Source organism: Gavialis gangeticus, unplaced genomic scaffold, assembly GCF_001723915.1.
Source record: "Gavialis gangeticus isolate Ggan-Ray unplaced genomic scaffold, GavGan_comp1, whole genome shotgun sequence".
NCBI classification, from domain to species: domain Eukaryota; kingdom Metazoa; phylum Chordata; order Crocodylia; family Gavialidae; genus Gavialis; species Gavialis gangeticus.
In genome coordinates, this window is record NW_017729000.1 from 717,536 (window position 1) to 727,404 (window position 9,869).

Here is a 9,869-nt window from a genome sequence, read left to right on the forward strand (position 1 = left end):
CCCCGCTTCATCTCGCTGCCTTGCCGAGGCCAGCCCCACTGCTCGGTGCCCCAGGCCCAGGCCCAGCTCTGAGCCCCTTCAGGCACCACGTGTTCAGGGGCAGGGACACGGGGCTGCTCCCTGTCCCGCTCCCGGGCTCCTGCCCATTCCTCGTCTGCCAAGTGGGCGGCGGGTCGGGGGCGAGGAGCATTGATGGGGAGGGGGGAGCAGGGGCTGCAGGTTGGGAGTGAGGGGCACCAGCAAGCTTCATGGTGCATACTCACGCTCTGGCTGCAGAGCCGTGGCCCCCCAGGCCTTTCGGGGCCCCCAGTCCGGCCCCGTCAGTCGCGGGGCCCTGCCTGGTGCCAGCCGGGCCGGCTTGGCCCTTCTCACCGTGCTCCTTTCCTCTCTGCCCTCAGGAAGCAAGACTCAAGGCGTGGTGCAGGGCGTCACCTCAGGTACCCGCCACCCCCCGCTCTGGGCCCTGTGCCCGGGGAAGCCGCACTAACGAGATCAGAGGCCACGGGGGCCTTGATGCCACCAAAGCCCCTTGCACAGCGGAGCAAAGGATCCAGCTGCCCCCAGGCTGCAAGGAGCGGGGGCACCGGGTTGTCCTGATGGGGTTGGGGGGAGACTTGCTGCTACCCCACGGGGGCTGAGGGGCCCTGATGCCTGTGGGGGGGGCAGCGATGGGTGCGGGGTGATGCGGTGTGCCTTGCAGTGGCTGAGAAGACCAAGGAGCAGGCCTCCCAGCTGGGCGGCGCCGTCTTCTCGGGGGCCGGCAACATCGCGGCCGCCACCGGGCTGGTCAAGAAGGAGGAGTTTCCCACTGACCTCAAGGTGAGCGCTGGACGCCCACGACTCCCCCTGCTCCGCCCGGGGGCTGCCGCGTGGGTCCCTGCCCCACGGCTGCTGCGTGCCCCCCCACACAAGGCCACGGGTGTGCACGTGCGCGTGTGATGGGGCGGCGGCGGCCAGGTGTGCGTGCGCAGGGGACCCGACAGCTGTGGGCTCCATGGCATGGGGGGAGGGAGCTGGACCGTGCTGAGCCGCTCGCTTCCAGCTTATCCCAAAATAGCAACAGCTCAGAAATGAGGCCACGGCTGCTGCCAGCCAGCCAGCCAGCGCCGCGTGTGTGCATGTGTGTGCACGCGTGTGTGCGTGCGTGCATGTGGGGGCGGGCTGCTGGTGCCCCCCCATGACCTGTGCCAGCTGGGCCGTGCCAGGCCGGGAGCCCCCAGGGATTGGGGCCTGGAGCATCCTGCTGCTGCCTCGGGAATCACCCTGCGCTGGAGACCCTGAGTAGAGACCGTGACCCCCCCAGAGGGAGGTGAAGCCCCCCCACCCCCAGTCTGAGCAGGGGTCAAATCCCTTCCTGCCCCCAGTGCAGCATTGGTTTGAGCCTGGGCGCAGGGGCAGGACCCTCCAGCCAGGCCCCTGTGGGGGTGGTCCCAGCAGGAGCATTGGCGCAGCCAGGCCCCAGCCTGGGCTGCAACCAGTGCCCGGCACTGCTGAGGAAGGGGGAAACCCTGACACCAGGAGGGGAAAACACCCCTTCCCAGCCCCGCACCAGCAGTACCCAGCACCCTGGGACACATCGGACCCCTGCACTCCTGGCGGGGTGGGGCACCAGCACAGAGGAGCTGGACCCGCCTGGCGCATGTGCCCCGAGGCCCAGCCCCCAACCTGGCCCGGGGGTGCGGGACACGGAGCACGGGGGCATGAGCTGGTGCTGATGGCGCGGCCCGTCCTTGCAGCCGGAGGAGGTGGCGCAGGAGGCTGTGGAGGAGCCGCTGATCGAGCCCCTGCTGGAGCCGGAGGGCGAGAGCTACGAGGAGCCACCGCAGGTGAGACAATCGTCCCCCGGGGTGGGAGGCAGAGGGGTCCCCAGGACCAGCCCCTCCCCTCGCCCCGTGTGGCACGACTAGGGGCCTGTGCCAGCTGCATGCCTGCCAGGCGAGACCGGGGGACAAGGCCGAGCGACCCCGAGGCTGCTCTGGCTCGCGCAGGGCTGCGCTCATGGCCTGCTCCCGCCGCAGGAGGACTACCAGGAGTACGAGCCCGAGGCGTAGCAGCTGCGGCCCCGACTCTTCCACCAGCAGCACAAGACCCAAGCCGCCCGTGCCCGCCCCCCGTGCTGGGGCCAGCGGGCAGTGGAGCCCCGTCCCCCCATCCCTCACGAGTTCTTCCTCCGGTCCGGCCCCAGGGACCTGGCCGCGTCCATGTCTCCATGTCGTGTTGTGTAGCGTGCCCGGAGCCCCCCCTGCTGCCCGTGTGACCAGGCGTGCGCACCCCGTGTCCCTCCCGGGGCTGCCCACCCTGCGCCCACGCGTGTGCTGCCCATCCCGCTGTACATTGGCCTGCACGTGCCTCGGCCCCCTGCCCCGCAGCCCCCCCTTTCCGCTCCCACGCTCTGTGTTGTGACCGTGGCATGGACGTGCCCCCCGCTGTCGCCGTGTGTGTCGTGTGCCGCGGGCGGCTGCCAGTGACACAGCCGCCCCGTGTCCGTGAATAAAGACAACTCCTGTCTGTAGCTGCCGCCTCTGGCATCTCTGGGCTGGGGGGGCACCACAGGGGCCTTGGGGTCTGTGCAGTGGAGCAGGGGTAGGGGATGGCTCTGACCCGAGGGGCAGGGCAGTGCCCCCTTCCCTGGGCCTGCTCCCTGCTGTCCAGCTGCAGAGGTGGCGCCGGGGAGCCCAGGTCTGCACGGTGCCCGCGACTTGGGTGCCCTGCAGGCCACCTTCCACTGCCGTGTCCATGGGGCCGAGTGCTTTCCTGCCCGGCCCAGTAAAAACATTGCTGCGAGCTGCTTGCCGCTTTCCTGGGCGCTGCATACCTGCTGCAGCCAGCGGCCCTAGCCGGAGGGTGGGGGAACACGGCAGGAGGAGGCCCCTGCGCAGAGGCCTGGAGCTACTGAGCACGCAGCGACCACCATGCTGCGCCCAGTCCCCCGACACCCCTGAGCCTCCTGGATGCCCCCCCTCCTCCCTGCTGCTGGGGGAAGCCGGGCTCCAGCCACCCCCGCCTGCGGGCAGCCACCAGACCAGTTAGCTCCTGGCCGTGCGGCTCGCCAACCTCCGGCCTGAGAGCCAGCAGGACCAGAGCCAGCGCCCGAGGGCAGGGAGCGGGCAGCTGGGCCTGCATCCAGAGCTGGGCCGGAGACAGCACCAGAGCCCCCACCCGCCGCAGCCCTGCACACAACAGCTCTGCTGACACTGGCAGCTCGGGTGCCAGCTCCATGCTCAGCACTTCTGCCCCCACACCCGCCGGGTATTTAACAGCTGTGGCTGCAGCCCTGGGCAGCACAGACCTCCTCCACCCAGGGGCAGCAGGACTGAGCGCAGCACCATGAAGAAATCCTTTGACAGTCTCCGCGGGCAGACGCAGGCTGCGGCCAAGGGCATGACAGACTCTGCAGGTCAGTGCCCAGGGCCAGGAGGGGCTGCCAGGGCAGGCTTCCCACAGGCCTGGCGTGCTCAAAGCTGCAGAGCCAACTGGGGGAATGGGGGGGCCTGTACCCCCAGGGCCTGGGGGCAGAGGGCCAGACCCCCAGCTGCCTTGTACCTAGCTCCCAGGACCAGCTGCATCAGCCCGTGGGGAGGGAGCACTGAGGAAGCCAGCTGCACTGCTGGGGAGGGGCTCATCCCTGCCACAAGCCAGGCAGGCTGCCTGGGCCGCCGCAGGACTGGGACCTGCAGCTGGCTTGGCCTGGATGGCTGGGAGTCACCCACCGTCTCCCCTCTCCTAGTCCTGGCGGCCCGGGAGGTGTTGCAGCAGGCGGCAGACACGTCCAAGGAGGGCACCCGGACAGGTGAGTGGGGGCCACAGAGCAGGGGGGCATGGCTGGCTACCTATGGGGGCACCGTTCACCTAACCGCCATTCTCTCCTCCCCCCCGTGCTGCCCAGCTGCCGAGGAGGCGACCAAACAGACGCAGAGCACCATCAGCACGGCAGCCTCCAAAGCGCAGGAGGCCATCAAGGGCCTGGGGCAGAAACTGGCATAGCCGGGCCATGGCCACGCCTGGAGGGGGGCGACGCAGGCACACGTGGGACACGGGCGTGCTCCAATAAACCCTTTATCAAGGCACCGTGCTGCATGCAGCTGCTTCCCCAACACACCCAGCCTGGGCAGCTCCTGCATGTGCTGGGGCTGGAGTCGCAGGGCGGACAGCCCTAGCCCCTGGTGCAGCCTGGTCAATACGTGAAGCCAGCCTCGTTGTACACCCTGAAGACTTTCTCCAGGGCACAGAGGTAGGCGGCCGTGCGCTGGTCCAAGCCCAGGTCGTACTGCTGGGCCGTGCTCATAATTTGCTAGGAAACAGGGAGTATGGAGGTGAGGTGCGGAGGCTGTGGGGGGTGGCAAGGGCAGTTCACGCTCAACCCTCCTTGAGTGCTCCTGGGCTGCACATGCAAGTGGTGCTGCTGCCCTGACACAAAGTGGTCCCTGGGCCTTCCCCCTGTCCCACCCGCAGCTTTGGGCAGGGCCGTCCCTATCCCCTGCCCCACGGGCTCAGCCAGGAAGCAGCTCTCCCCAACACTCCCAAAGCAGCCAGCTACAGCAGTCCTCTGTCGCATGGAGACAGAAGCCAGGAGCCAGCACTGAGGGAGGGGGCCACCTTCCAGTGCCAAGGGAGGGGGTGGCAACAGGCCTCAGCCTGATCCCAGCAGGCAGACACCAGGGTGCACTCGTGGGAGGGTCCGTTCACAGCAGCGACATGGAGGTACCTTGGCCGAGCGCTCCATGGTGTAGGCCAGCCCTGAGTGCACGATGTCCTTCTCTGAGGCGCCCTGCGTAGGAACAAGCCAATCTCAGAGAGGCAGCTCTCCTCCTGGCCCAGGCTGCCTGTGGGGCTGGGGGCCTCTGCATCACCCCTGCACCAACCAGGGCTTTGGGGGCATTGCTCTGCTCTGGCTTGGGGCCAGCGGGGTCTGTGCTGCGGGATGTGATGTCTGGGTCTCCTGTGCTGGCTTGGGGCAGTGCCAGGCAGGACCCACCCCAAGCTGTGCCCTCATGGCACCACACACATCTCGCACCCCAGTCCCCCATGCCTGATGATGAGCTCAGGGCAACCCCCTCCCCTGCCTCCGTGGCTGCCCCACATCATGCTCCAGGGCTGGTTGGACCCAAAAGCCAAAGGGCCAGTGCCTACAGCCCCCAAGTCTGCCCCAGTCCTGGCCCCCACATTACCAGGGCTGTGCATTCACCTGGACCTGCACACCTCCACCCTGGCCAGGCACCTCATGTCACTTGCCCCCAGGGCTCGCACAAGTCCCACAGGACTGTCAGAGACCAGAAGCCAGCCACGTTGGCACAGAGCAGCAAGGGGCCCCACACTGGATGCCAGCTGTGTGCCCGCAGTGCCCATGGGTAGGGGGGCAGCTGCAGGGAGCCCTTGGAGCTACCCTGACCCATGCCCTGCCTCAGTGGCTCCAAGCACCCCACAGACAGGGGCAGCTGCCCCAGTACCACACTTGAGAGGTGACAGCACTCCAGCCCTGGCTTCCCTGGGCCCAGCCGGGCTGGGCCGAGCAGACTCACCGCCACGCGGGCCTGGAACTCCGGGGAGGGCATGATGGGGAGGTCGCCGTGGGCACGGCCCAGGCCCCGCTCCAGGCTCTGTTGCACGGAGAGCAGCAGGTGGTGGTTGGAGTCGCGCTCATACTTGAAGGTGAGGCGCCCATAGCTCACATGGTTCAGGTTCTTCAGCCACTCAAAGAAGGACACGGTCACGCCGCCCGCGCTCACGTACAGGTCCTGGGACAGGGGCAGCACTCATGGCTTGCAGGGGCCCAATCAGCGCAAGTCCCAGCAGCAGCCTCCCTCCTCCTACCCCAGTGCCCCCCAGACTGTGAGACCCAGTGTGGGCAGCACCTTCTCTGGGCCCCAGGGGATGCTCCTAGGCACTGTGCTCTCTGCCTCGGGGGTGACCAGGGCCTCAGGGCAGTCAAGTGATGGAGCAAAGGCTCCTGTGTGCTGGCTGCAGGAGGCACCCAGAGCCCCGGGGGAGATGCTGCCCAGCTAGTTCAGCCTGCACCTAACCCAGGCTGCCTGGCCAGGCTCCACAGCTGCATGAACCAAGCTCCTCCAGCTCCCTAGGCCAAGCTGGGGATGGAGGATAGCACTCCTGCTCCCCCGGTCCCAACATACCGGGATAACAAGGATGTTCCTCTTGAGGAAGATCTCATGTGCTGCTGGTGTTGTGGGGCCGTTGGCTGCTTCAGCGATAATCTGCAAAGCAGGGACAGACCCTGTGTGAGACAGATGATGCCCAGCAGCAGGGACTGGCTGCCACCTCCTCCCATCCTCATGCCAGCCCAGTGGATGCCTGGCAGGCAACTATGGGACTGTCCAGGCTGCACCCAGCAGAAGGCCCTGGGTCTGTACTGGAACCAAGGGCTCGCATCTCGACTTCAGGAGGGAGCAGAGGCCCAGCCGCCTTGTGCTCGGTGCACCCTGCTCCACTGATGTCCCAGGGCAGAGGGATGCCTGGGGCCTGTGACCATGCTGGACTGCCCCAGCCCTTGCAACTCCTCTCTCCGGGTACCTCCAGACACCTCACCCAGGCTCTGGGCCAGCAGCACACAGGGAGCGTGTGACTCACACTCTGCTGCAGCGGGTCACAGCCCCACACTCCCTCCATACAGCCGTAGGGCTGCTGACACCCAGCTGGACACAGGCACCAAGGGCCGGGCTCCCATGGGCATGGCTGCAGGGTGCTTCCTACCTTGGCGTTGACCAGGTGGGCATTCTCTGCTGTGAGCTGCCTCTCTGTGGCAGCTGGGATAAGGATGTCACAGGGCACCTCGAGGACGCTGCCTTTGTAGGGCTCTGCTCCTGGAAAGCCAACGATGGTGCCATGCTCCTGGCAGGACAAGGACAGTCCATGGCTGATCTGTGCATGGCCCTGGGGCCAGTGCAATCCCAGTCCCCTCCCCACTGGTTTCTTCAGCCTGCCCGGCTGCACTGTTCAGGTGTCTTGTTGGGGGTCTCTCGTCACCCTTGCCCCCCAGTCCGGCAGCAGCACATACCAGCTTGTAGTCTGCCAGCTCCTGGGGGTGGATGCCATCGGCGTTGTAGATGGCGCCGTCCACCTCACCGACACAGAGGCAGCAGGCGCCGCAGCGGTGCAGGTACCGCATCGTGTGCAGCCCCACATGCCCGAAGCCCTGGTGGGGAGAGGAGAGGGCACAGGGCCTGTGCTGAGCTGGCTACACGCATGTGCCACAGCTGAGGCCCTCCAAGGCACCCCAAACCAAAGCCCCCTCAAGCCCTGCAATGCCACATCCAGCTGGCTGCTCCCAAGAACCTTGGATGCCATCTCCTGGCAGCTGGGAGCAGGCACATGCGTGGGCCTGGGAGCAAGGGGCTGTGGTGGGCCTAAGAGAACAGCATCACCCAGACCCCCTCGCCGCCCAGGTCACAGATGTGCTGGGTCCCTCTTCCCTCTACAAAAGTCACCAACTTTAAAGGAGACTGGGCAGTCATCTTGCTGGGGTCACTTGACCCCAGCTGTCTTTTCCTGCCTAGTGCAGGGGGACTGGACCTGATGATCTACAAGGTCCCTTCCAGCCCCTAACAATCTATGAACCCCTCGGTATCAAACTTCAGTAGGAAAGAGCCAGGCAGGGATTTTGTGGGGCCACCTTTTTTTATTGGAGCAGTGGCAGTGCTGGGATAAAGCCAGGCAAGTTTTCCATGGCAGGTATTCCTCCTTGGGTCTGAGCTGTATCAACCCAGCCTGGCAGAGTCAAAATTGTAGTGAAAGGACTGGAGAACGGCTGGCAGCCCACTCCCCAGCCGGCCACCCTCCCGAAGCATCCTTGGTGCCGCCTTTGTTGTAGCTAGGCTCTTCCCAGGGCAGCATGAGCCTGGCAGCCCCCAGTACCTCTGCCCTGCAGCCAGAGCTCTTATTTTATCAAACCCCAAACTGCCCTTCTGGTGAATCCCTGCCTGGCAAACAGCCAGGGACACTGCAGCTCCTCCTCAGCTCCACAAAGTCCTTAGGAAGTGGAGGATCTCCTGGAAATGAATCTGCAGAGCAAAGGTGATGGATGACTCAGAGACATCAGCTCCTGGCATGAGCCTGGCTCTGCCAGCTGAGGCTTCCACCCCGCTCAGTCTCATTTCTCTCACCAGAAGCTGGGAGGCAGCCAAGGCAGTGTCCCACAGAGCAGGGTCATGGCCAGCAAGAGAGGCTAGGAAGGAAACTGTGGCCAGCCCAGCCTCGTGGGGGATTGTATTTGCTCCCCATGAAGGGTAGCACAGATACAACACAGACCTATGTCACCGGAGTCTGCAGGTCTAGCTCCCTGCCCCTCCTGGACTTGGCCTGCTCACTCAGCCCTGTCACCCTCTTGCCCCCACGCTCCTTCGCCAACTCTGTGGGAAAGGGGCTCAGCAAAGGCCTGGTGGGATCCATGCAGCAGGTGGGCGCACTGCATCCAAGGAATCCCATGGGAGGTTCTGGGCCGTGTCCATTTTGGAAGTGGCATCACTGGCTGGAGGAGGCCAAGCACCACGGCTCTGCAGGCCCAGCCATGGTTTTTCCACTCAGCTTCTGCACAGGAATTTGGTGTGTGACGGTCCAGGAAACCCTGGACATACCTCGCACTGCTGCAATCCCACGACTTGCTGTCTGAACAACACTGCCGTTGCCCATCGCTGCAGTGATGGACTTATTCCAGCCACATGATCAACCAGCAAATCTGCACTGCCCATGAGGGTGGAGGTGGGGGCTCTGTTGCCCACAGTGCAGCAGCACCAAGCTGGCAAGAGTCCTCTCCCAGGAGCATCTAAAAGCAGCCACAGCCGTGGAGCAAAGCATGGGTGTGACCTGCGCTTGCGTTCTTGCTGCTGCTGTGGGGATGCTGCAGGCACAGCCCACAGTGAGTGCCCACCTGGGACCCCTCTACAATGCAGGGAGGGTCCAGCAGCCCTGCAAACTGCTTTGCCCGGGCTGCTGGCAGCTGTGGGCCCCTTCACTGAGCACGGGTATCCTGGCACCACAGTGCGCAGGGCACTCGCCCAAGGGCCCACAGCCCACCTGGAAGATCAACTGTCTACTCCAGGTGTCCAGTGTCCATGCCCATCCTCTGCTAGCAAGCCCGGGTCACTGCACCCTCAGTGTAAACCAGTGCCCCCTGTACAGGCAGTCATGGGGCATTAGGCCCAGGGGAAGCTGATGTGCATGCTCTCTCAGTCCAGCTCTACAGCCAACTCTCGGACCACAGCACGTGCCACTGGCCTGTCCTTTCTCGTTTTCAGTGCTGCTCGACTGACCTGGATTTCCACTCTGTACCCACAGAGCTCCCTGCCTGCAGGGCCTGCCTGTCCTGCGCCTTGCATGGCTCACGCGGTCCCAGGGCCACAGCTCCGTGCCCTCTGTAGCCAGCTGCGGGAGGCAGCAGAACATCCCAAGGCAGGGGGGCTGCTTCCTCCTAGGGGTCCTGTGACAAGGCCACATGTCCCTGGGCAGGCAATGAATTCTCCCTCCACCCCGGTCACTGTCACTCAGTGCTTGGGGGTTAGGGTTAGGGTTAGGAAGGCTTTGGGTTGGCAGGGAGTGAGAGCCAGCAGAGCTGGGGTGAGGGGGCACATGGTGGGTAGTGGAGTCCCCCAGGGCTCGGTTCTGGGGCCTGCGCTGTTCAATTTCTTCATCAGCGATCTGGATGATGGGGTGGAAAGTAACCTGTTTAAATTCGCTGATGACACCAAAATTTGGGGGGAGGTGAGCACGCTAGCAGGGAGGGAGAGATTGCAGAGGGATCTGGATAGGTTACAGGGGTGGGCTAACAGGAACAGGATGCGTTTCAATATGGACAAGTGCAGGGTGCTGCACTTGGGCAGTAGGAACCAGCAGCACACTTACACAATGGGGAACTCCCTACT

The 9,869-nt window shown here is 65.0% G+C and overlaps 2 protein-coding genes across 6 annotated transcripts in view; one reads left to right on the forward strand and one right to left on the reverse strand.

Annotated features, from left to right (window-relative positions):
• The window catches only part of SNCB (synuclein beta), an 8,228-nt gene extending 5,716 nt beyond the window's left edge, over nt 1-2,512 (forward strand). Inside the window, exons 2-5 of the mRNA XM_019506050.1 lie at nt 399-437; nt 701-819; nt 1,737-1,826; nt 2,019-2,512. Coding sequence (XP_019361595.1) covers nt 399-437; nt 701-819; nt 1,737-1,826; nt 2,019-2,051 — 281 coding nt within the window. The 3' untranslated portion in view covers nt 2,052-2,512. The remainder of the gene's footprint in view (nt 1-398; nt 438-700; nt 820-1,736; nt 1,827-2,018) is intronic.
• Nucleotides 2,513-4,043: 1,531 nt separating this feature from the next.
• The window catches only part of LOC109289825 (glutamate dehydrogenase, mitochondrial-like), a 10,737-nt gene continuing 4,911 nt past the window's right edge, over nt 4,044-9,869 (reverse strand). For all 5 annotated transcript variants that reach the window (XM_019506054.1, XM_019506051.1, XM_019506055.1 and 2 more), the window contains 6 exons: nt 7,010-7,147; nt 6,706-6,843; nt 6,129-6,209; nt 5,520-5,735; nt 4,706-4,768; nt 4,044-4,291 (listed from right to left, as the gene is read on the reverse strand). In XM_019506054.1, coding sequence (XP_019361599.1) covers nt 4,175-4,291; nt 4,706-4,768; nt 5,520-5,735; nt 6,129-6,209; nt 6,706-6,843; nt 7,010-7,147 — 753 coding nt within the window. In that variant the 3' untranslated portion in view covers nt 4,044-4,174. The remainder of the gene's footprint in view (nt 4,292-4,705; nt 4,769-5,519; nt 5,736-6,128; nt 6,210-6,705; nt 6,844-7,009; nt 7,148-9,869) is intronic.